Source organism: Giraffa tippelskirchi, chromosome 10 (genome assembly GCF_054371585.1).
Source record: "Giraffa tippelskirchi isolate mGirTip1 chromosome 10, T2T-mGirTip1v1.2.pri, whole genome shotgun sequence".
Taxonomy (NCBI): Eukaryota; Metazoa; Chordata; class Mammalia; order Artiodactyla; family Giraffidae; genus Giraffa; species Giraffa tippelskirchi.
In genome coordinates, this window is record NC_137284.1 from 154,175,694 (window position 1) to 154,197,230 (window position 21,537).

At 44.3% G+C, this 21,537-nt stretch overlaps 1 protein-coding gene across 4 annotated transcripts in view; it reads left to right on the forward strand.

Annotated features, from left to right (window-relative positions):
• CNTNAP2 (contactin associated protein 2) overlaps positions 1-21,537 on the forward strand; it is a 2,222,175-nt gene that overhangs the window by 2,182,305 nt on the left and 18,333 nt on the right. For all 4 annotated transcript variants that reach the window (XM_081537160.1, XM_081537161.1, XM_081537162.1 and 1 more), the window contains one exon: positions 4,915-5,154. In XM_081537160.1, coding sequence (XP_081393286.1) covers positions 4,915-5,154 — 240 coding nt within the window. The remainder of the gene's footprint in view (positions 1-4,914; positions 5,155-21,537) is intronic.

Genomic DNA, 21,537 nt, shown 5'->3' on the forward strand with positions numbered 1-21,537 from the left:
GTCAGAAGGAAACAGGGGAGGACAGCTCTTTCAGAAGTGGGGACCCCGCATCTTTCAGAAGTGGGGACCCCACATCTTTCAGAAGTGGGGACCCCGCATCTTTCACAAGTGGGGACCCCTCATCTTTCACAAGTTGGGACCCCGCATCTTTCACAAGTGGGGACCCCGCATCTTTCACAAGTGGGGACCCCGCAGTAAGTTGGGAACCGTCATGTGTATACAACTTTGAGACTGCTCATTTTCTGCGGTGTGATCAGAAGCTTGCCCTTTCTAAACAAAAATATTTATTTATTTATTTATTTATTTGACTGCGTGGCTCTTATAGTTTTAGCATGTGAGTATCTTCCCCAACCAGGGGTTGATCCCGGGCTCCCTGCCTTGGGAAGGAGGAATCTTAGGCACTGGACCACCAGGGAAGTCCCAAGCCTGCCCATTTTGAAGTTTAGGAAACTGTGTCAAGGACCATATAAAAGGTAGCCGGGATCAGAAGTTTCTTACCCATCTCACTAGCAGAGGAAACAAATCCAAAACGGAGCCTCTATAGATACTGCAGTGGCTGAGTAAAGATAAGAGGATGCTGGTGAAGAATGGGGCACTTTATCCACAGCGTAGCTCTGCCTTGGCCCTACTGCAAAGAGAAGAACCCCTGTCTTTGCCCAGGGTGTTTGCAGACCTACTCAGAGCAATGGCTATGCTCCCCTAGAATTATCTTTCTAATCTAATATCTAATTAGATATTGTGGTTCCCACCACAATCCCCTGCAGCTTAAATATCATTGAGTTTCTTACTGAAATACAAACATCTTAACACGATGTTCAAGGTCTTTCCCAATCTGGCCTTGGGCTCTGACCTCATATGATGCCCCTAGGTCCCAGAACCAAAACCTCACAACAGGCTCAACCTGGAATTCTCTTTCCTTTCATTCTCGAAACCTAGTTCTACAAAAGATAACAAGCATTGGTGAGGACGTGGAGAAGTTGGTGGGAATAGGGGATTGTTTAGCCACTCTGAAAAACAGTGCAGAGGTTTCTCAAAAAGTTAAACATAGAACTACCATGAAGTGAAGTGAAGTAAAGTCGCTCAGTCGTATCCGACTCTTTGCGACCCCATGGACTGTAGCCTGCCAGGCTCCTCCATCCATGGGATTTTCCAGGCAAGAATATTGGAGTGGATTGCCAGTTCCTTCTCCAGGGGATCTTCCCAACCCAAGGATCGAACCCGGGTCTCCCGCATTGTAGGCAGATGGTTTTACTGTCTGAGCCACTACCATGGGATCCAGCAATTCTGCTTTTGGGTATGTTCACCAAAGAATTGAAATCAAGACCTCGAACAGATATCTGTACTCCCGTGTTCATAGCAACACTATTCACAGTAGCCAAGGCCTGGAAACAACCTAAATGTCTATTGACAGAGGAACAGATGAAGAAAATAAAATAGACAGTGAAGTATTATTTAGCCTTAAAAAGAAGGAAATCCTGCCATTTGCTACAACATGGATGAACTTGGAGGACGTTATGCCAAGTGAAATAAACTAGACACAGAAGAATAAATACTGCATGATTCCACTTACATAAGGCACCTGAAATAGTCAAAGTCATAGTAACCAAGAGTGGAATCATGGTTTCCAGGGGCCAGGGTGGGGGGCTGGATCAGGCGACGTTGGTCAAAGGTGTATACTTTCACTTATGCAAGAAGAAGTCCCAGAGTGCCTGTAAGTTTAACAAGACTGTATTGTATATGTAAACATTTGTTAAGAGGGTAAATTTTATGTTAAGTGTTCTTATAACCAAAAACAAAAACCGAAAAAACCCTAGTTGCAGTGTTACTCCTCCTGAAGTGCTTTCCAGAACCCCATGCAAACCTGCCTCCCTGGTTTACCATGTGTGTGCTCAGTCGCTCAGACATGTCCAACTCTGTGCAACCCCATGGACTGCAGCCCACCAGGCTCCTCTGTCCATGGGATTTCCCAGGCAAGATACTGGAGTGGTTGCCATTTCCTCCTCCAGGGGATAGACTTTAATCATTTTACCAAGCACAAGGTTTGCTCAGAACATTGTAGGGGTTGAAGCCCTGGGGTCTGCCTGGCCTCAGCAGGGGATGGATCTTAAGCCTCATTGCTTCACATATTACACAGGGACAGCAATGCTCCCTCCTCCAAGGGTATTTCTAGGAATTAAATGTCCAATTTGCATGGAACATTGAGCACATTTTAAGGGTTCAACAAATACTGACTCTTGTTACTGGGCAGCTTGTGTTCACAAGTCCAGTTAGTGGGTTGTATGCTTCTTCCCTAGCAAGATTGTGAGCTGCCCAGGGTGCGTGCATGTGTGCGGGCTAGGTTGCTCAGTCGTGTCCAACTCTGTGCAACCCCATGGACTATAGCCCACCAGGCTCCTCTGTCCACAGGATTCTCTGGGCAGGAATACTGGAGTGGGTTGCCATGCCCTTCTCTACGGTATCTTCCCGACCCGGGAATCAAACCCAGGTCCCCTGCATCGCAGGCAGATTCTTTACCATCTGAGCCAATGCGGAGGGAGGGGTTGGAAACCAAATACCGGAAATGTCTGCCTGGAAGGCAAGTTGGTGAACGTAGAACAAGGGATTCTGACAATAGACAAGGAGACAAACAATGGATCACCATGTAGCCTGCAAGCCTTGAGGAAGAGGCAAGGGAGGAAGAGGGGAACAAGCCAGCGCAGGTGTCGGTGGGAGCCGAGCCTCTTCCTGATCATCAGAGGAACCTCAGGACACCATCAGGACAGTCCTGATGGCAGGATTTTTGTACACAGTGGCGGGTGCACCCTGCCTCTCCATCTTAAATGGAATGTACTTTAGCTCAGAGTCACAGACTGAAATTTATAACAAGAGGAAAATATGGAAAATCATTAATTAAAATTTCTTTACGTACTTGTCTAAGTGAGACCCTATTAGCATCCCCAGAATTACCGTCTTCATCGTCGTCGTCCCCGTTGTCATCTCTTCTGCTAATCGAGATTTACACGGGACTAGTACAGGTCAGTCAATACACTGATTTTTTTAATGTGATGAATAATCAATACATTCATTTCTTGTGCCCTCAAGGTCTGAAAGCTCCCTTCGCCACTGATTTATGCTTTAATTAGTGGGGGAGTAAATTTTTATACAAGACTATTTCACCTGTATTCATTCCCCCATTAGAAACATCACCTGCTCTGAACCCAGCTTTTTAAAGAAGCATCTAGCTCCTGTTTTCCAAAGTCTTTATTTTCCACAGTTCAAGTGGAAGGGTGAATAGCTCACATCCCCGTCCTTGTATTTAAAAGGTCATCATCATGACCTTTTCGTAGTCTCCCACCCAAAATATAAGCTCTGTGCTCTTCTCTGGAGAGCTGATTGCCCACCCCCTGGGTTTGCAGCCCTGCATCATCATTGCCCATAATTTAGGTGTGGTTCTCAGACCTTAACGATATCAGGATCACCTGGAGGGCATGCTGACGTGCAAAGGGCTGGGCCGCACCTCCTGCAGCTCTGACACCTTTCCAGGTGATGCTAATGGTGCTGGTCCAGGAACCACACTGATAAGAACCACGGAGGAGGAGGATCTAGGACTTCTTCAACGCTCGTTCTGCTTGGTAGCTTCTAGAATCCAGGGCCATGGTCAAGAAGACACTTGCTTTTGCCTAACTGGTATGATGATGTGTGTGTGTGAGTGCCTAGTCACTCAGTCGTGTCCGACTCTTTGTGACCCCATGGACTGTAGCCGGCCAGGCTCCTCTGTCCGTGGAATTCTCCAGGCAAGAATACTGGAGTGGGTTGCTATTCCCTTCTCCAGGGGATCTGTCTGACCCAAGTATCAAACTGCGTCTCCTGCATTGCAGGCAGATTCTTTACCGTCTGAGCCACCAGGGATGCCCATGTGATTTCTTTTTATTTATTTATTTATTTGGCTGCACCGGGTCTTAGCTGTGGCATGTGGGATCTAGTTCCCTGACCAGGGATTGAACCAGAGCCCCCTGCATGGGAGTGCAGAGTCTTAGCCACTGGACCACCAGGGATGTCCCAGTGTGTGTTTATATTAATTCAAACAGTGCTTTGGAAATGCCGCCACCCAGACTCACCCCTGATTTGAATGTTAGTTTAGGAGAAGAGGCTGAACTTACAGGTTTGGGGGAGGTGATGATTCTTAAATGCATTTGTATGTTTGTGATTGAGTTAGGAAACTTTCCTGACTCCCAAAACGCCCTTCCCACACTAGCTGGGATTCTGGAAGCCTCAGAATTTCCAGAGGACTGGATTCTAAAGGAAGAAAATGCCTGATTATAGGTTGTGTGTGTGTGTTAGTTGCTCAGTCATGTCCGACTAACTCTTTGCAAACCCAGGGACTGTAGCTCGCCAAGCTCTGTCCATGGGATTCTCCAGGCAGGAATACTGGAGCGGGTTACCATTCCCTTCTCCATGATTATAGACTGTAGGAATCATTTTTTCTTTAAAAAAAAAAAAAAATTCTAAAGAAGAAAACAAGAGGCACAAAAGGAAACCATAATCTACCAGGAGGTCTGGGAAGGCTGTTCAGTATATATGAGAGTCACTGAAGCATCAGAAAAGAGGTGAAAAGTCAGTCAGAGCCAAGTGAGTGTTGTTTCAGCAACATCTCAAGTAGCTGGAAGGTAATTAGGAATGTATTTTATTTTAGCAAATATAGTCTTACCCTTCTTACCATGTTCTCCAGTGACAGAGAAGGTCCTTTTAACGTGAAGCCTCCAGCCCTAAAGCCTTATCAAGTCATTAATGTTTCATCTGAAAGAGCATAGTATCTTAAACTGAAAGCCAAGAGTAAGATTTGGACACGAACATTCAAAGACAAGAGTACAGCTGTGATCTAGAGATTTGAGTGAGTGGGACACGATCTTTACTTTCTCTTTCTTTCTCTTTTAGAAACAGGAAAGATCGACCAAGAGATCCACAAGTATAACACCCCAGGATTCACCGGGTGCCTCTCCAGAGTCCAGTTCAACCAAATCGCCCCTCTCAAGGCGGCCTTGAGGCAGACCAACGCCTCAGCTCACGTGCACATCCAGGGCGAGCTGGTGGAATCCAACTGCGGGGCCTCCCCGCTCACCCTGTCACCCATGTCGTCCGCCACCGACCCCTGGCACTTGGACCACCTGGATTCAGGTAAAGTCCAAAGCCCTGTCTTGTGTGGAATGCTTTATTTCTTTAAGCCTCAGTTTTCTCATCTGTAAAATGGGGATTAGTAACAGACCATCACTGGTGACATAGTTGGGGGATTAAGGAAGAGAAGGAACGTGTGAACACAAGAGTGCTTAGCACTTCCAGGGCTCAAAATGTACCACTGTATTCTTGCTCGGAGGAGAAGGCAATGGCACCCCACTCTAGTACTCTTGCCTGGAAAATCCCATGGACAGAGGAGCCTGGTAGGCTACAGTTCGTGGGGTCGCTAAGAGTCGGACACGACTGAGCGACTTCACTTTCACTTTTCCCTTTCATGCACTGGAGAAGGAAATGGCAACCCACTCCAGTATTCTTGCCTGGAGAATCCCAGGGACGGCGGAGCCTGATGGGCTGCCGTCTATGGGGTCGCACAGAGTCGGACACGACTGAAGCGACTTAGCAGCAGCAGCAGCAGCATTCTTGCTCGGGGCCAGAAGTAAATAAGTTGAAGGGAAGGAATATAGCATTATTGACACTTCTGCATTTAAGTGAAATAGTGAGATGCCTAAATGGATGTCTTCAACATGACTGTAGGATGATCTGATCAAATCACTTCCTTGCTTCTGCCTTTGTGATTCAGCTGCCTTGCAGGCCCGCCATCTGTGTTCTAATATTAAAAGATTACCTGAAATTGTCAGGTTCCTCTCCCAACAGTGCATTTATACAAACAACCCTGTAGCCTTCCAGGCTTTAGGGGTGCACGTAGGCTGAGAAAGCTCAGTGGATTTTTACCACTTCTGCGGGTAATAATACTGGTCATTTGAAAGCATAGTAGTAAAATGAAGGGATGCAGTGGTCGGCTGCAAAATTAATTGGATGCAAATTCGGTGTCCACATGGCTCTGAGTGGTGGGGAGCCCGTGGGTCCCCCTCCTTGCCCTACCCAGATGGTTGGGCTGCTTGAGTAAGCGCTCCAAGTCTCTGCTTTTTCACCCCTAAGGTATGAAGTGGGCAAGATCTCTGAGACACCTCCAGACCTACTGAAGAGTCTCCAAAGTGATGACTGACTTTGCTGATGCCCAAGACAGGAAGGGGCAAGGCAGGGGCGAGAGGCCTGGGGTCTGATACCGTCACTGCCTCTGCCCAGCAGTTTTCTTAACCTTGTTCCTCAGTCTCCCCATGTCTGAAATGAAGACCTAACTTAGAGACTTCTTGCAAGATGATGGATTTAAAACACTTGGCAGAGCGAGCCATCGACATGGAGCAAACTGGACAGAAGTTTAGCTGCAATAACACTAACAAAGTGGTTGCCATTATTATATTAGACACAACTTGCTATGATGTGTGAATGTCCAGTCAAGGCTCTGTAGTCCTCCTCGACCCTAACTTCTGATTTGTAACAGTTCATCATGGAAACATCGTGTGTTTGATTGCTTATACATATTCCACCCCCAAACAGTTATTTATCAGCTTCCAGGAAGCTCTTGTCATCATGAATTCTTGCCAGGATTTGCCTGTTAAGCATTGTGAAGCTTCGAAAAGAAGCCAGAATTGCCCTGTTGTCAGAATAGACAGACTAGACAGTCCTCTTTGTTCCTCACACGTGGGCTCCAGTACCGTGGAGAGGGTGCTGTGTGCCAGGAGTACTTAAAAAGAATTCCCTTCTACAAGTATTGTTAGGATGACACGGCAGCTGGCTTTTCCTCGTGGGCTGGCTTGAACAAAGGAAAGCAGTCCTGGTGCTGAAAGAAGAAAAATAGTGAAAATATGAGATGGGACAAGGCCTTGTCAGGGCTGGGGAGGACAGAGACTTCTCAGATAGATTCTTCCAAATGCCAGGGTGGGTGGAGACAAGGCCTACGCTTTGAAATAGGCAGATTCCTATGCTGTTACAGGTTCTCACTGCTTGAGGCCATCAGCGTGTATGTTCTCAGTCGGCTGCCAAGAAATCAGTTTCAAAAGCCTCTAGACGTTACTTTGGTCCAATAGGAGTTCGTATTCGTTCTTGCCTTAATTAGCAAATTTGCTTGATGATCTGTGAGATCCAGTTTTAAAGGCCAAAGTTTGAGTTGTTTGTTTTTCATGTTTATTTATTTGGTGTCATACAGGATCTTTAGTTGTGGCATGTGGGAACTAGTTCCCTGACCAGGGATCGAACCCAGGCCCTCTGCATTGGGAATGCAGTCTTAGCCACGGGACCACCAGGGAAGTCCCAAGTTCATTTATTTTTTAAAAAATTCTTGCTTTATACATGACTTTCATTCTTCTGATTGATGTAGTAATGTATATAGGGAACATTTCAATGTTCAAATCAGAAGTCTATAACCCAGGTATTATGGTGGCCTGACCTATATAACATAAGCTCCATTTGCAGAAAATTTGTTTGTACTTGAGCAGATAGTTCTTATCTGGTGTTTACCATTTGCTAAATCAGTCTCATCATCATAATTTATTCTGTAATTGAAATTCCAGGTTAATTTCCATAATGGGTAAATGCTTATAAAGAAATGTGTGTCTCCGTCTCACAAACTTTATTAAGAGAACAGAAAACTGCTTATGAGATATGATACAGAAGGCTTATTTAGATAACATTTTTTTTTTCTTTTAGGTGAGTGGGAAAAAGAGAGAGTGGGGGTTGGGGGCTGGACAGGAGGGCAGAGAAAGAAATAGATATAAGGGAAGATTATTTAATATCAGACTCCAGAGGCTTAGTGTCCAGGAGGACAAACTTTTCCTCTACACATTTCTTCGTAGAGAAACAGAAGGTGGGGGAGACCTCTGGGAAGAACAAATGGGCTTCTAAAGGAAAAACAGGACATAAGAAAGTTTGTGATAATGTTTGTTCATACCGGTGTGAATGGTCTTTGTCCTTTTCGAGGCCATAAACCCCCACCTGGAAAGGGTGATTTCCGGTAGCTTTGCTCTTGGCTTCCTTCCTGGGACTTAAAAGCTCCCAGAAAAGGAGATTTATGGTCTCATTCTATTTGTAGTCAGATATAGGAAGTTCCCAAAAGATTTCTTTCTGTCAAATCCCAAATATCCTTGGCTTAAAATAATCTTCATACCACCTCTGGGGTTCTTAGTAGGTCCCCACATCAGCAGTTGCAGCCTAGTTTTTGTGAGCCTAAGTTCATCACTCTGAATTCTGATTCTGGGGTTTTGCTTTTCTAGATAATCTTTCTTATATGACTCAAGAGACTCACTATCAGATATCCAGAAACAAAACAACGGTGCATACACAAAGATGACATTTCTAGCTGTAAATTGTGTTACTCAAGTCTGTGCAGGTACAGGACAGGAAGAGCTCCTTTAGTCCTGGTTTGAATAGAGGACATTTGGAAGGAGATCCATGTGATCTGGTGCCTTGAAAAGTGTGGTCCTCACCAGCGGTATGAATATCACCTGGAAGCTTGTTAGAAATGCAAAGCCCAGGCCCTATCCCAGACCCACTGAATCAGCACCTACGTTTTAGCCGGATTCCCCCCATGACTTATCATGTGCATAACAAAGTCAAACGCACTTGCCTCTATCTCAGATGCATTTGCACATCACCTAGGGAGCTTTAAAAAACCCCGATTTCCAGGCCGCACTCCTGACCAATTAAATCAGATACTTCAGGGGTAAGATACGGATGGCCAGAGATGTAAAACCTCCCCCGGGTGATTCTAATGTGTAGCAAGATGGAGAATCACTCAATCACTAAATAAGAGAGCTTAATAATGGCCCCCTTGGCAAACCCTTCAAAGTGAGGTTACCAAAAGGAAAGAACAGTCAATACCCAGAAACAAGTTTATGAAAAACAGTGAAGCTTTTTGGTGGTGAAATCCCAAATTGAAAGGCTATAGCAGTGAGCTTGCCAAAGATTGGGCTCCTCTGACCATTTCACAAGAAAACTCATGGAGACAGAGTTTTTATCTGTACTTAAGGAAAACTAGTCTGCCTAATGGCAACTGGAAAAACGCACTTCGAACAAACAAGAAATCCACAGTGTGGGGTCAGACTCAAGGTCTCCTATGAAAATGCTTCTTTATAGAAGGAGCGTCAATTGGAGGAAGATGCCAAATTATTATTCAGTTTTTTTAAATCAGTTACAAGCTTAATTTGGAAGGATATCAGGGGGGAAATGCTGCTTTAAAATGAAGTATGTGCATTTATTTTAAAATAAAGCATGCCCCTTGCTGTGAAGATAGGGTGTCTGTGTCTTTAGTATTAAAGGAAACTTCATGATCAACTGGGGCTTCCCTGGTGGCTCAGATGGTAAAGAATCTGCCTGCAACGCAGGAAACCTGGGTTTGATCCCTGGGTCAGGAAGATTCCCCGGAGAAGGAAATGGCAACCCACTCCAGTATTCTTGCCTGGAGAATTCCATGGACAAAGCCTGGTGAGCTACAGTCCATGAGTCCACAAAGAACTGGAGAGGAGTGAGCATCTAATACAACCCAGTGAACAACTAAGGGCTCTTTCACTTCATGCTCACACTGGAATATTTGCTTTGCAGAAACCTGGAAACTAGAATTTCAGACATCCAGCCTTTGGTCTTACGTTCTTTCTGCTCCCTTGTATTTCTTTCTTATATCTTAGATGATATCAAATGATAAAGGCAGAGAATGGATTCCGAGGTATGCTGGCTTCACGTAATAAGATTCTTTTTCTCTCTGGAACACTACTGACTGAGCTGCTCATTGCCTCTCTAACGCCTCTTAGGCTCTGTCACTGTTTTTTAAAGTGAGGAACGTTCATGGTTGGTCAGGCTGTGCACTGCACAACTACAAAGGATGCCATTTGCATTGTAGTCTGTGGCTCGTGGAGCAGTGCTACATGGTGGCCTTCATAGGGGCTCACCAGATCATTATGGGAAGAAAGTGGGTATATCATCATGTGGCATAATATAAAGTTACTTGCTTTTCATCTCTTTTTCAGTCCTTCTTATTTTGTTAGAGAGAGAGTCTCTATTTGGTTGTGGCATGCCTTTAACAGCTCTCTCACACATGCTATTCACCCTTTAATAAAGAGCAGGCTTCTGTTAAGAGCCTTGACAGGCCGTAGAAGTACTCAGTAGGGTTATAAAGTTTTATCACTGCATTTTTTAAAATAAGAAATCAGGTCAATTTAATGAGAATAAGTAAATACTAATTAGGTTTTACATGGATATGACAAAAAAACATGATTCCCATGTGCATGGAGTTTGGCAGCCACTGGGTGGAAAGTCAGGATGATCAGAAACACAAGGCCTGGCGTTGTGAGAGTGCATTTTTTTATAGGGGGAAATGGTAAAATTATGTTGATTTGTCTTAAACCAATTCCATTCTATTAGAAATGACCAGTCAGTTCTTTTCTGCCTAATTTTTTCCGCCTTTGGATAATAGGTATGGCCTGTTTCTAAACCACAGCATTCTGGTCCTTTCAGTTACAAGGTAGAAAATGCAACCCCTGACCCTGAGTTCTGGTTCACTTACAGGTTGCAGAACACCAGCCAGTAGCTGGGATTCACCTCTCAGAACCATGGGCTCTGTTTTTTCTCTCTGTCAGATTCAGGGAAGCTTATTTCCTTGGAATGGCAAGAATTTGCCAGCAGAAAGATGACTACAGATGACAGTGTGCTTCTGTAAAATATAAAAACAAAACAAACAGAAAAAATAATCTGCTGCCACAGATTTCTGCACTAAGGAACAACTCCAGACTGTATACCAGCTGTTTTATGAGGCATTGATATTAAGTCTTAGGGTTGTTGTTTTTTTTTTAATCACATTGATGATATTGAATACAGAATACATAGACCCAAGGCCACATCGTAGCTTTTTATTAAAATAGTATTAAGATTGGCAAGGCACTTTAAGATGTCATTTCCCTAGGAATCTTCTCACATGTTGCTGTTGTCCAGTCGCTAAGTCGTGTCCAACTCTTTGTGACCCCATGGGCTGCGGCACGCCAGGCTCCTCTGTCTTCCAATGTCTCCTGGAGTTTGCTCAAATTCATGTCCACTGTGTCGGTGATGCCATCCAACCATTTCACCCTCTGCCGCCCGCTTCTTCCCCTCGGTCTTTCCCAGAATCAGAGTCTTTCCCAATGAGTCAGTTGTTCGCATCAGGCAGCCAAAGTATTGGAGCTTCATTCAGCATAAAGTGTCTTGTATAAAATTATTATAAGGAGTTACTGGAACCTTGAGTTTCTGGCTCCCCGCCTAAAGCTAACCTGCATCTGATGTTGATTCCTGCTCTGGACCAGGAATTCTCACAGCTCCTCTGAGAGGGAAGTGGGCAGAAGCTCTGAGTAGAAAATCGTCCTGTGAGAACTGTCAGGAATTCAGGAACCCAAACCCAAACCTGTCCCGTCGATTCACACAGGTTCACGGAGCAGTTGGGAAAACCAGCTCCCTTAGCAGTGTGGCTCTTCAACCAAACTTGGGAGCTGGTTGGAACATGGTACCTAGCATCATTCAGTGAAACAACCACGTGCCCCAGATAGATCTAGAATACACAGGCTGCCCAGGTGCCATGAACTAAGAACAAAGGTGTCTGCTTGACACCTCAGACACTCCACCACGGAAAACGGAGCGTTTGATTTCTAAAGACACCCCTTTCTCTCTTGCTATGGTTTTTAGTGACGCGGTTTCTTACCTATGTTCCAAATTATCTTTCTGCTATCTGAAGATAAAATATTTTATGTATTCACATGTGAAAGAATTATGATGAACATTTAAAAAAATGCATCTATCTATTCAGTTTCCATCATAATTACAAGCTGGTAGTGGTTTTCTTTACCACCTGCAAGCACTTAAAGTAATCTTTCCAGCTCTTATAATTATATCAATTATTTCTAAGCAGATCCCTTTTTTCCTCCTCATGCTAAGATTGCATGATTGATTTGTTTAATCTCTGAGACCTAATTTCTTATTATCTTTTGTGTCTTTTGTTCTCTTCAGTGACCAACACAGACATTTATTCAAGTCCAAGAAACAATTATCATCTCTTCTGATATGTGCTTTTCCTGCAGATGATCCAAATTCTGCTTTCTGTAAAGCACCAAGCACATTTATATGGCTCAAGTCAAATAAAATATGAGTTACAGATTTTTTTAATCTAATGGTTATTTAAGTTCCCATCTTTTATTTCCATATGAATAGCTTTATACATATTATTTTGTCAAGTCAAGGGATGTATTTTTAATTTTGATTGTATTACAAATCACCCTCCAGTGACATAATACCTCCAATTCAATAAGATATGAATGTCTTTTTCCCCACACCCTCATCAACACAGTACATCATGCTGCTGCTGCTAAGTCACATCAGTCACGTCCGACTCTGTGCGACCCCATAGACGGCAGCCCACCAGGCAAGAACACTGGAGTGGGTTGCCATTTCCTTCTCCAAGGTATGAAAGTGAAAAGTGAAAGTGAAGTCGCTCAGTGAAATCGCTCAGTCGTGTCCGACTCTTAGTGACCCCGTGGACTGCAGCCTACCAGGCTCCTCCATCCATGGGATTTTCCAGGCAAGAGTACTGGAGTGGGGCGCCATTGCCTTCTCCACAGTACATCATAATATTCTTCTAAATCTTGCTATACTGTATTTGAAAAGTAGTTTTGTTGTCTTAATTTGAGTTTCATTAATCATGAGTGAGATTAAGTATCTTTGTTCATAAGTCACTTGTATGCATTTTTCCCTGAACTGCCTGTTGATATTCTTTGACCAAAGAATTATTTGTATATTCATATTGTTTCCCGTTGGTCTGTTGGTCATTTACTGACTCATAGGAATTTTATATATTAGGTAAATTGACATTTTACTACATGTTTCAATGATTTCCCAGTTTGATATGTACTTTTTTAATTTATGGGTTTTTCCCTCCATGTAAAAAAAAAAAATCTCTAAATTTTATCTGATGAAAGATAAAGTGTTCCCTGGCTTTGGGGTTTTATATAATGCCTTCTCCATTTAGAAATGTTTTAAAAATTATTCCACTTTTTTTCCTAATAATTCTAGATTTCATCCGTAAAATATACATACTTACTGCACTTGAAATTTATTTGGGTGGTAAGAATAAGATAGGAACCCAGCTTTATTTTTCCCTGCTCACCCCCTGGCCAGTCAGTAGTTCCAGCACTATTGGTTGGGACGTCCTCAACCAATTTTCCCTGACCTTTATCATATGCAAAATTGCCCTTTATATTTAAGCCTGCTTCTGGCCTCTCTGATCTGTTGCACTAATCTGACTCTTCCTGAGATAGTAGCAAGCTGTGGTCATGATTGAGCTTTTATAATAGCATTTAATTTCTCATAGAGCTAATTTTCATTTTACTCTTTTTTTTAGAATGTTCCTGTCTTGAACATTGCTTTTCCCAAGTAATTTTAGTGTTCCAATCATTTTATTGGCATTACCTAGAGATTTTATGGGGGTTGAATTTTATGTATAAGTTAATTGCAAAGTAATTGACACCTACACAAATAACGTTTTCCTGTTCAGCAACAGAATGTCTTTCCACTTAACATGTGTCTTCCTTTTACATTATACAAAACTTGTATGAAGACAGCCTTAAAATACTTCCTGATAAGTTAATTTCTAACTGCTGCTAAGTCACTTCAGTCATGGCCGACTCGGTGAGACCCCATAGACGGAAGCCCACCAGGCTCCCCCGTCCCTGGGATTCTCCAGGCAAGAACACTGGAGTGGGTTGCCATTTCCTTCTCCAATGCATGAAAGTGAAAAGTGAAAGTGAAATCGCTCAGTCATGTCCGACTCTCAGCGACCCCATGGACTGCAGCCTCCAGGCAAGAGTACTGGAGTGGGGTGCCATTGCCTTCTCCGAATTTCTAACTAGTTCCTCTGTTTTGGCAAAGTGCAAAATCCAAAAGTTATTTGAAAAAAAGACAGCTAATTTAGCACCTGGTTATATCAGCAAACTCTTTCAGTGCAAACCTAACAAATGTTTAATTGAATATAATTGGGAAAAGGTGTGGCCCCCAGGACCAAGAACCTGAGCGAGCTGTCTTAGTTTTCTGCCCAAGTACCGACACATCTTATATGCACATACCTTTAGGATTTTTATATGTAGATGATACCTTGAGGATTCCTGTTTTGATAAGTGTCTCACTGGGGCAGGGGTTAAATAGTATCTAATGCCACCTCAACGTCTATTAGAGATAACCATGAACTTTTTCTTCTGTTGATAGATTTCCAAACAGTGAGCCATGCTTTTATTCCTAGCGTTAACCACATTTAGTCATGGTGAAGCATTCTCTCAAGGTATAACTAAAGTCATTTTACTAAAACATTTTTCTTTTTTTTTTTAAGCTTTGTTTATTTTTGGATGCTCTGGGTCTTTGTTGCTTTGCACAGATTTTCTCTAGTTGCAGTGAGCAAGGGCTACTTTTCATTGCGGTGTATGGGCTTCTCATTACAGTGGCTTATCATGCAGTTATGGAGCACAGGCTTTAGGGCATCCAGGCTTCAGCAGTTGGCTGCTCGTGGGCCCTAGAGCACAAGGGCTCCAGTAGTTGTGGCTCAGGGGCTCAGTTGCTCTGTGGCATGTGGGATCTTCCCAGACCAGGGATAGAACCCATGTCCCCTGCATTGGAAACATGGAGTCTTAGCCATTGGACCACCAAGGCAGTCCTAGCTTTGTTTTTTTTACAAAAGTAATTCTTGGATAAGATGGGATTGTAGCATCCTCTTACTTTGGGGGAGTGCAAGTTGGATTTTTATACTTAGGCCAGCTTCATAAAAAGAAAGTAGAAGGGGCCACTCAGCAAGGAATATAGGAGGCCTCCAGGAGAGGAGTCCCAGTCAGACCAGGAAGGAGCCTGGGACCTCAGTCCCCCAACCTCAAAGGTCAAATTCTAGCAACATCAAGAGTGAGCTTGGAAGCACATTTTCCCCCAGGGCTTCCAGACGGGAACTCAGGCCTGCCCACACCTTGACTTCAGACTCTGGGATACGCAGTCCCGGCCATGGAGGGACTTCTCCATCACTCTCTAACCAGTGGACTAACTCCAAGAAACCCCCTCCAAACTTGAATGTGCTTGGACTCACCTGGGGAGATTAACGAATGCAGATTCAGCAGGTGGGACCTGAGATGCTGCTGCTCTCACAAGCTCCCAGATGATGCTGATACTGCTGGTTCATGGACCACACTCTGTGTGTTGCAAAGATAGAAATAGCCCTGGAGCCTTTCCCACCTGTACTTTGTAAGTTAAGTGAACTTCAGCTGTAAAACCACTGGAGCTGACTCTTTTCTCGTGTGTGTGTGAGTAGAGCTCCTTAGCAACTCTCTCAACTTCTTTTATGATCATTGATCTAATTAGAGTCTCTTTCTCATCTACTATAATTTCTGTTCTGTATGTTTTTCTAGAAATTCATGCACGTAATCTAAGTTTTCCAATTTACTTCCGCAGAGTTGAACAAAATACATTTTACAATAATTTCCATCCTCTCTTTAGAAAATTTCTATGTTTATATTTTTATATTGTAGGTTTAGATTTTCCCCTTTTTTCTCAGATTATCTGACAGATTTTTTTTTTCCCCAAACGACCAACTCTGGATTTGTTTATTATTTCTATCATTTTTCTGTTTTCTTTTGCCACTTGCTTTTATCCTGACTTCTTTACATTTGTATTTGCTGCTCGTGATGTCATTTGAATATTTCTTTATTGTCATTATTGGCTTGTGTGTAACATCCTCCTTCAGAGGAGCATGAACCAAAGTTAGCAAATCTAAGCTCTAAGACTCTGGCCTCCCAGACCGCACATGCCGGATGCAGTGTCTCGGCATGAATATTGTTGACTAGACTCTCATCTAAGGGACGTGGGCAGTCTTTAGAGGTCGCCTTAAGTGCAAAGCCTTCAGACATCGCTGCAAGAGCAGGTCAGCAGGTTTGTGTTCCGATTGCAACGGGGCAGGTGAGGAGCTGATGTAGGGAAACATCACCTGAGTGGCTGAAGTGAAGGGTAGTGGGTTGATCCACTCTCAGCCCCCAACACCCTCTGCACGCTGTCCCACGTGCCTGACCGTGTCTGGGGCTGCCTTCACTCAGGCTTCTCCTCTTTCCTAACCAGGACTGTCCAACACCACCACGGAAAAATCCAGATGGGGGCGCCAACTCCCATCTCTGGGGCAACTTCGCAGCTCCTTGATTCCTCCTTCTCTTTAATCCCAGTGTTGTCCTCTTTCCCTTCTTCCCACACAACAGATTTTGAAGCCCAAGGAGTTGGGGTTCTGTCCAGTACTCTCTCCAAGCCGTCACCCCCACCCCACCTGGCACCATCCTTAGAGGCACATCCCTGCTCCCTGCCTTCTAGGACTCTCAGCTGTCACCTCCGTCACGTGGGGCTAGGGAGGGCCGGGGTCACAGGTGATGCATGTTGCTATAGCAACTTCTCTGTGGATGGCAGAACCCCTCCAGCGAGTCTCAGTGTTCGCATCTGTCTTGCTCTCATGCCACTGCAGTGCTGTGAGAAGCCCGTGAAAGTGAAGTCTCTCTGAGCCCAGGGCTGTCCCCCGGCGTCTCTGTCTGTCATTGCCTCTCTCAAGGCCCGGTGAGAACTCTTCATACTATACTGCGTTGCTGAACATCCTTGTATATCCCTTGGGGCCATTCGAGGGAGCTCAGCCTTCCAGATTAATCCGGTAGCACTTCCTTTTCTGACTTGTCATCCAGAAAGACTTCCATCAGGATCCCTGAGTGTTACTCCTCCCCGGGAGATTCCCTGCCAGGCCCCACCTATTAATAGAAGTGCTGATTCCACCTTTGCTGGCAGTTCAGCGCCTGTGTCCTGCCTCTGGTTTCTGAAGTTGCAGAAACATTGTGCCAGATGAGGTTTTTGACCCAATGTCAGTTGTTTCACCTTTGGAGATCTTTGGTTGATTCCCCACGCTCTGCACAGTCTGTATTCAGAAGCGTCTAAAAACCAGGCAGATCCTTGATTGTGCTGTTGAGTTTCTTTATGCCTGGGGACAGTCCCAAAAGGCTTTTTTTAAAAAAGGTAAAATCAATTCTATGCTAAAACATAAATGTACATAAAAATTTATATGATCATGGGGTGCAATTATTTTAAACATAGAGAATGAGATTAATTGTGAAATTTCCCTTTGAGAAATGGCTGAAAGTGGTTTTCAAAAGTTTAATTGAGAGTTTTAACTTTTAGGAAAAAGGAAAGGATAAAGCCAGAAATGATACATTTGTAAATAACTTGGCTGAAATGCTTTCAGTTCATGATTTTGTTTCATCCTGATAGTAGATCTGTGTGGTCCAAGTGGACATTACTGACCACATTTTAAAGATTTAAAAAAAAAAGTGTGACACAGAAAATGCATTCATCCCTTGGTAAACACCTAATTAGTGACTGCAGCGGTGGCTGCACATTGGCATCCTCTGGGGAGCTTTTTGGACCCCCTGACCCCTGCTCCCCATCCCCAGAGAGTCTGAATATACTGTCAGGACCATGACACCTAGGTCCCAGTGTTTACAGCACTTTGCTCAAAAGTATACAGAGAACTTGGTGGTTCAAATGGTAAAGAATCTGCCCACGGGGTGGGAGACTCAGGTTCGATCCCTGGGTCAGGAAGATCCCCTGGAGAAGGGAATGGCAACCCACTCCAGTATTCTTGTCTGGAGAATTCGGTGGAAAGAGGAGCCTGGTGGGCTACAGTCCGTGGGGTCACAAAGCGTCGGACGCGACTGAGCGACTAATACTTTCACTTTCATACAGAGAACAGCATCATCAGGTCTGAAATTCAGGTACGTTTACCTCCAATTCAGTGCTTTTTCCATTGTTCCTTTCTCTCAATGAAGCACCTAAATTAAACATAAAAGAATTCCAGTTCTTTCCTCTGAACTGCTTTCCGGTCTTCTGTCGTCCCTTCTGTATAATGCAGAGGTCTCCAGGAACCAGCAGCTTGCACCATCCGTATGTGAAAGCCCTGCTCCTGGATACACCTTCCTTTTCCTCTCCACTCTGTCATTTTTGATATGCAGTAAATCATCCCCCAGACTGCTGGAGCCAGTGAAGTATTATTTCACACTCTGTGGCCATGAATGAGGAGAAGGGCTCTGACAGAGCATGTGGCGTGTGCAGAACTTTATCAGGTTATCTTGATAACATGTGAGCCTCCAAGGAGGAGCCTCTTTGTGGGGAACATCGGGGAGCTCTCGTGAACCAGGGTCATTTGTTTCCCAGGATTCTCTTTGATGACCATTCCACCTGCCACCCAGCAGAGACAGCTGCATTTTGAGATCTGAGGTTAATTCAAGGAAAGAACAGTTCAAAACACAATGAACATATCAAGCATGGGGTTACATATTCTGCTTTCTGAGGTCAGCCTCAGAAGAAAAGACACTGTCTTGAGGCTGAAGTTTTAAACTTTGACTCGTGCTAATACAGCCGGAAAAAGTATTTCAAAAGCAAAAGCCCACCAGAGCATTGATAAAAGACTTTAAATGTGTATAGACTTACTGTCTAAAGCCCTCTAGTTTTGGTCTACCAGGGGCCCCTCTAGTAGACCCCAGTGAAGGCAGAGTCCTGACAGCCAGCTGTGATCTGGGTTAGACACCTCTGTGTTCTCAGAAACCGCCCTTGTCTCTATACTGGTTTCTGAACACTTAGAAGGGAGCAGTTTTTGGTTTAGATGAAATAGCAGTTACAACACAGATAATCCTGCATAGCCAAAGCCCCAGGGATGTTGACAGAGCTGGTCCACAGAGAGCTGGAGTATAAACATCTTCTACTGAAGACAACTTTATCTGCAAGTTGAGCTATGGAGTTGTAGCAGAAGATTAGGTATTTTTTAAATGCATTTTATTATTCATTCTACTCCCTTGAAAGACATACAGTGGTAACAAAATTAGTAATATCTAGGTGTTTCCAAAAGAGCCACCCTCAGTCAAATTATGGCCTTTGAATTTACTAGAAATTTCCACAAAACAAGAGTAAAAGAAGACCCTTCATCTTTGCCTGGTTCCTCAAATGATTCAGTTCAGTTCAGTTCAGTCGCTCAATCGTGTCCGACTCTTTGCGACCCCATGAATTGCAGCACGCCAGGCCTCTCTGTCCATCACCAACTCCCGGAGTCTACCCAAACCCATGTCCATCGAGTCGGTGATGCCATCCAACCATCTCATCCTCTGTCGTCCCCTTCTCCTCCTGCCCCCAATCCTACCCAGCATTAGGGTCTTTTCCAATGAGTCAACTCTTCGCATGAGGTGGCCAAAGTACTGGAGTTTCAGCTTCAACATCAGTCCTTCCAATGAACACCCAGGATTAACTGTACCTAAATATTCTTCCAATTGAGGAGACTCATCTTTTGACTAGATTTGCTGTTTGCTGTTTTGCTGCTAAATCATGTCCGACTCTTTGCCACCCCATAGACTGTAGTCCACCAGGCTCCTCTGGCCATGGGATTCTTCAGGCAAGAATACTGGAGTGGGTTGCCATGCTCTCCTCCAGGGGATTTTCCTAACCCAGGGATTGAGCCCAGGTCTCCTGTATTGGCATGCAGAGCCACCTGGAAGCCCTGACTAGATTTAGGTGATTTTTTAAAAATATTATTTTCACTAAACTCCCAGCCACAGATTCTCCAAGTCCAAAGCCTTTGTTGGGACTTGCTTGGTGTCTGGTGAGTGCTTTTCTCAGCAGAATTCTGAAGGTAGTCTCTCCAGGGTCTCCTGAAAACATGGGTCTTCTGAACGGTGCCAACTCTTGACCACTGTCTAGAAGAAAAGGTAAAATATATCAGGAAATGTCTTAAAAAAAAATATATTTTGGCTTATTCACTGTGACGGATTACTTCTTTGTCATCATTGTTAGTCTCTGAGTCATGTCCAACTCTTTGCAACCCCATGGACTGCAGCACGCCAGGCTCCTCTATCCTTCACCATCTCCCAGGGTTTGCTCAAACTCAAGTCAGTTGAGTCAGTGATGCCATCCAACCATTCATCCTCTGCCGCTCCCTTCTTTTGCCTTCAATCTTCCCCTGAATCAGGGTCTTATCCCATGAGTTGGCTCTTTGTATTAGGTGGCCAAAGTATTGGAGCTTCAGCATCGGTTCTTCCAATGAGTATCCAGGGTTGATTTCCTTTAGGATTGACTGGTTGCCGTCCAAGGGACTCTCAAGAGTCTTCTCCAGCACCACAGTTTGAAAGCATCAGTTCTGTGTTCAGCCTTCTTTGTGGTCCAACTTTTACACTTGTACATGACCACTAGAAAAACCATAGCATTGACTATATGGACCTTTGTCAGCAAAGTGATGTCTTTGCTTTTTAATACACTGTCTAGGTTTGTCATAGCTTTCCTTCCAAGGAGTTGTTGTTCAGTTGCCAAGTCAAGCCCAGCTCTTTGCAACCCTATAGACTGTAGCACGCCAGGCTTCCCTGTCCCTCACCATCTCCCAGAGTTTGCCCTAGTTCATGTCCATTGAATCAGTGATGCCATCCAACCATCTCATCCTCTGTCATCCCCTTCTCCTACTGCCTTCAATCTTTCTCAGCATCAAAATCTTTTCCAGTGAGTCAGCTCTTCCCATCAGGTGGCCAAAGTACTGGAGCTTCAGCTTCAGCCTCAGTTCTTCCAAAGAGTATTCAGGGTTGATTTCCTGAAAGATTGACAGGTTTGATCTTCCAAGGAGTCTTTTAATTTTATGGCTGCAGTCACTGTCCGCAGTGATTTTGGAGCCCAAGAAGATAAAACATATCACTGCTTCCACTTTTTCCCCTCTATTTGCAATGAAGTGATGGGGCTAGATGCCATGATCTTAGTTTTTTGAATGTTGAGCGTTCAGCCAGCTTTTTCACTCTCCTCTTTCACCCTCATCATGAGGTTCTTTAGTTCCGCTTCAGTTTTTCTTTCTTACTATTGTTAATTTCTCAACTACTCCCTCCTTAGAATCTGAGGCCATTTCTATGATTCAGCAGACACTTCTGGCTAAGACTGCCCTGCTGATCAGGAGCGCACAGATTGTATTAGCTGAGACCGCCGCATAGCCGGGATATTGACTGGACTTGGCGGCCAGCCGTGACCATGTTGCAGCATTTCACCAAGTGGGAGTCCGTCGCTCTGATGCTGTGGGACCCTGGACACACCACGGTCCTGTGTGGCCCCAGGCTTTCCCCCCAGTTGACTGCATTCTGCCACTAAACCACCCATTCATGCAAGAACCAGCAGCAAGGAGACAATTCCTTCAAACAAAACCAATAAACTCCAGAGAAATCAATAGCCCAATGTGTTTAAAACGACATCGGTTTTCTCTCACATATGCCTGTGGATGCATCTGTACTGTCAGAAAGCTATATGCCGACATCACAGTGTTGCTGAATCAGATCCAGCTGCTCTCCACTTGAAAAGTCAATAACTCGAGAGAGACCAATGTTAGTAGAAAGGAAAATTGCTTTTAATCAGACC